Source organism: Cucurbita moschata, unplaced genomic scaffold (assembly GCF_002738365.1).
Source record: "Cucurbita moschata cultivar Rifu unplaced genomic scaffold, Cmos_1.0 Cmo_Scf00005, whole genome shotgun sequence".
NCBI classification, from domain to species: Eukaryota; Viridiplantae; Streptophyta; class Magnoliopsida; order Cucurbitales; family Cucurbitaceae; genus Cucurbita; species Cucurbita moschata.
The window spans coordinates 3,455,209-3,457,557 of NW_019268521.1; the positions used below are offsets into that span (position 1 = coordinate 3,455,209).

Below are 2,349 nucleotides of genomic sequence, written 5' to 3' on the forward strand. Positions count from 1 at the left end.
AGGTCAATTTTTTTTTTTTTTTTTTTTTTTTTTAATAATCCAATGATTTTTCTATCTTACTATGTTGAAAGACGATATAGCGTACACCGAGTAGCAATGAATGTTTGCTTTTGCAATCTATTGTCATTAACTTATGGAAGCTGAAAGTTTAGTTTGTGATACTTGTATGTTTGAATGATATTGGATACAGTAGTGTAGTTGCACGGTCAATTGATCTCTAGATTCTAAGTACAATCATAACAATTAACAAAAATGTAGTGAATAAAGTTGGACGATCTTTCTAGCTCGGGTAGTGATATGTATGGCATGATATTCATCCTGCACCAATGAAACTGTACAATTAGGTAATTCTATGTCAGGCAATGTGAGATCCCACCTTGGATGAGGAGGAGAAAAAAACATCATTTATAAGGGTGTTGAACATAACACCATTTTATAAGGTTGTGGAAACCTCTCCCTAGCAGACACGTTCTAATAACTTTGAAGGGTAGTCCAAAAGGGAAAGCCCAAAGAAGACAATATCTGTTAGCGGTGGGCTTGGGCTGTTACAAATGGTATCAGAGCTAGACACTGGGCGATGTGCCAGCGAGGAGGTTGAGCCCCGAAGGGGGGTGGACACGAGGCAGTGTGCCAACAAGGACGCTGGGTCTCGAAGGGGGATGGATTGGTGGGTCCCACGTCGGTTGGGGAGGAAAACGAAAGACCCTTTATAAGGGTATAATAACCTCTCCCTATCATACGCGTTTTAAAAACCTTGAGGGGAAGCTCGAAGGTTTAAGCCCAACAAGGACCATCTGCCAACGGTGGGCTTGGGTCGTCCCAGGGAAAGATAATAAAGAAAGATAGATAGTAATGTTTTTATTGCATCAGATTTCCCTATGAACTAGGAGTTAGAACTGCCAACCTAACCAAAAGGTCAAACATTCGAATCCTCACCTCAATGTAAAAGATAAAATCATTTCCAACAAGTTAACTTTTAAGATTAGTTCTCTTAAGAATAATTGTGTTTTTTCATGCTTTATTTTTTTTAATCTTTTCCTAGCTTTTAAAAATGTCATTCTGGTTGTCCAGGAAGAGCTGCTGCCTGGAGGTCATGGGCTAATGGTAAGGGGTTACCTTCCTGTTATCAACACTCTTGCTAAGGGTCTTGATATCCGTTTAGGCCACAGGTAAACTTTGTTCTCTACTTTTTTTTTCTTATGATTTATGTTTCGACCAAGACCTCAGCTTTTGGAATCTTCCTTCCTTGGTTCTCAGGGTTTCAAAAGTTGTCAGGCGATATAACGAAATTAAGGTCACGGTCGAAGACGGGACAACATTCGTTGCTGATGCTGCTATTGTTGCCGTCCCTCTTGGGGTGCTCAAAGCTAACACCATAAAGTTTGAGCCTAAGCTCCCAGACTGGAAGGAATCCGCCATATCTGACCTTGGAGTAGGAGTAGAGAATAAAATAATACTGCATTTTGAACATGTTTTTTGGCCGAATGTAGAGTTTCTAGGAGTGGTTGCAGAAACAACATATGAATGCAGCTACTTTCTCAATCTCCACAAGGCCACTGGTCATTCGGTTCTCGTCTACATGCCCGCTGGGCAGCTGGCCGAAGACATCGAGAAATTGTCCGATGAAGCAGCTGCAGATTTTGCCTTTACACAACTCAAGAAGATTCTTCCTGATGCATCTGAACCGGTAAAATCTTTTCTTTTGAATGTTCAGATAAAAAAAATATTTGGAACTAGAAAAACTCATCACATCTCTCAAATTTGCAGATCAATTTCCTCGTATCCCAATGGGGTTCGGATGTCGACACGCTTGGATCGTACAGTTATGACATAGTTGGGAAGCCCCATGATCTGTATGAGAAGTTGAGAATCCCCATTGACAACATATTCTTTGCAGGGGAGGCAACAAGCACAAGTTTCCCAGGCTCTGTGCACGGTGCATTCGCAACTGGTGTAATGGCTGCCGAGGACTGCAGAATGCGTGTACTCGAGCGTTATGGGGAACTCGACATATTCCGACCAGTCCTAGCTGAGCAGCCAGTATCAGTACCGCTGCTGATATCCCGCCTCTAAGTTGTTCCTTCAACATGTTCGTTTGACATTGATTGATGGGTTTGGTTGCTTTTTGCATGGATCAATCAGTCAGTGTTTTGGTCACAAATGTTCTAATGATTTGGGTAGCAGTGGTTAGCGATATGGTTATAGTGTAGCGTTGTCTCCTTGATGTGAAAGAATGTTACAACTACCTAACATTTTTACTGAATATGATGAATAATAAAGTTTTTGCGTTTAGTTATAATATATGTGAGGCAGGCAATCAATTATTGATTAGGAACAAATTCTGATTCA

The 2,349-nt window shown here is 41.0% G+C and overlaps 1 protein-coding gene across 1 annotated transcript in view; it reads left to right on the forward strand.

Annotated features, from left to right (window-relative positions):
- Window positions 1-2,349, forward strand: part of LOC111442764 (probable polyamine oxidase 2) — a 5,518-nt gene extending 3,169 nt beyond the window's left edge. The window contains exons 8-10 of the mRNA XM_023080276.1: window positions 1,072-1,169; window positions 1,258-1,687; window positions 1,768-2,349. Coding sequence (XP_022936044.1) covers window positions 1,072-1,169; window positions 1,258-1,687; window positions 1,768-2,073 — 834 coding nt within the window. The 3' untranslated portion in view covers window positions 2,074-2,349. The remainder of the gene's footprint in view (window positions 1-1,071; window positions 1,170-1,257; window positions 1,688-1,767) is intronic.